Source organism: Penaeus monodon, chromosome 27 (assembly GCF_015228065.2).
Source record: "Penaeus monodon isolate SGIC_2016 chromosome 27, NSTDA_Pmon_1, whole genome shotgun sequence".
Lineage (NCBI taxonomy): Eukaryota > Metazoa > Arthropoda > Malacostraca > Decapoda > Penaeidae > Penaeus > Penaeus monodon.
The window spans coordinates 38,928,741-38,929,628 of record NC_051412.1 but is presented as its reverse complement, the minus strand read 5'-3'; the positions used below and the strand labels follow the sequence as shown (position 1 = coordinate 38,929,628).

The 888-nt window shown below is 36.3% G+C and overlaps 1 protein-coding gene across 2 annotated transcripts in view; it reads left to right on the top strand.

Moving 5' to 3' along the window:
- The window catches only part of LOC119590846 (1-phosphatidylinositol 3-phosphate 5-kinase-like), a 38,892-nt gene that overhangs the window by 1,484 nt on the left and 36,520 nt on the right, over positions 1 to 888 (top strand). For both annotated transcript variants that reach the window (XM_037939605.1, XM_037939604.1), the window contains exon 3: positions 661 to 813. In XM_037939605.1, the coding sequence (XP_037795533.1) occupies positions 661 to 813 (153 nt within the window). The remainder of the gene's footprint in view (positions 1 to 660; positions 814 to 888) is intronic.

Genomic DNA, 888 nt, shown 5'->3' with positions numbered 1-888 from the left:
AGCAAGAAAGAAAGAGAGACTTTGGGATGTTTACCAAAGAGGGAGTTTTACTGGTATGTTTTTAACAGGACTGGAAGTGTTGGGAAGGTATTTTTCATTGATATTTTTATTCTCTTGCTCCTTATGTAGCTACTGTACGTCTCTTTCTCTCTCGATTGGATATTAGTATGCCTATGGGTGTAATTGCGTTTTGGCCGTAGAGTTTGGTCTTCAAATTCTGGAAGATGCTGTCTTTCACATTTTATATGTACTTTGGTGTTATTTGTTATAAGAAGTGATATAGAAATACTACAGGATTTGTTCGGTAAGTTTCTTTTTCTTGTTTTAAAAGAGTATTTTTTTGGTATTGAAAGTCATTCTATCTTTCATTTTTTTCTGTGAAATATTTTGAAAGAATGTGCATATTTTTACCTATGGTATCATTTTACATGTTGGTCCATGATTAGAATGAAATATGTGACAGATGAAGAAGGTTCATCAAACCTTTCATTAAAAGCAAGACACTGTTTTCCTGTTTTCACCATTTTTGGCGTTACTGTCATATGGAGGATGAATACCACTAGGTTGAATTTCTCCGCACGATAGTAAGTACAAATACCTGTAACTGGTACTTGACGAAACCCGTATCAGCCTGTAGCTCATCTTGTCATTTTGTTAAAGGGTATGAATGACTCCATCAGCGAGTCGTCGGAAACATCATCCATGACGTCATCGGTATCGTCCCTCGTCATGAAACCTGCATCATCTGGGCACGACAGAACGCTCCCCAATGTCCTCACAAGAATCAGAAACATCATTGATAACAGAGGATCTGTAGGTGTCATTTTACGTTTTCTTTAATCATATGTAGATAAAGATATGGATATATGCACTCGAGAGATGAATATT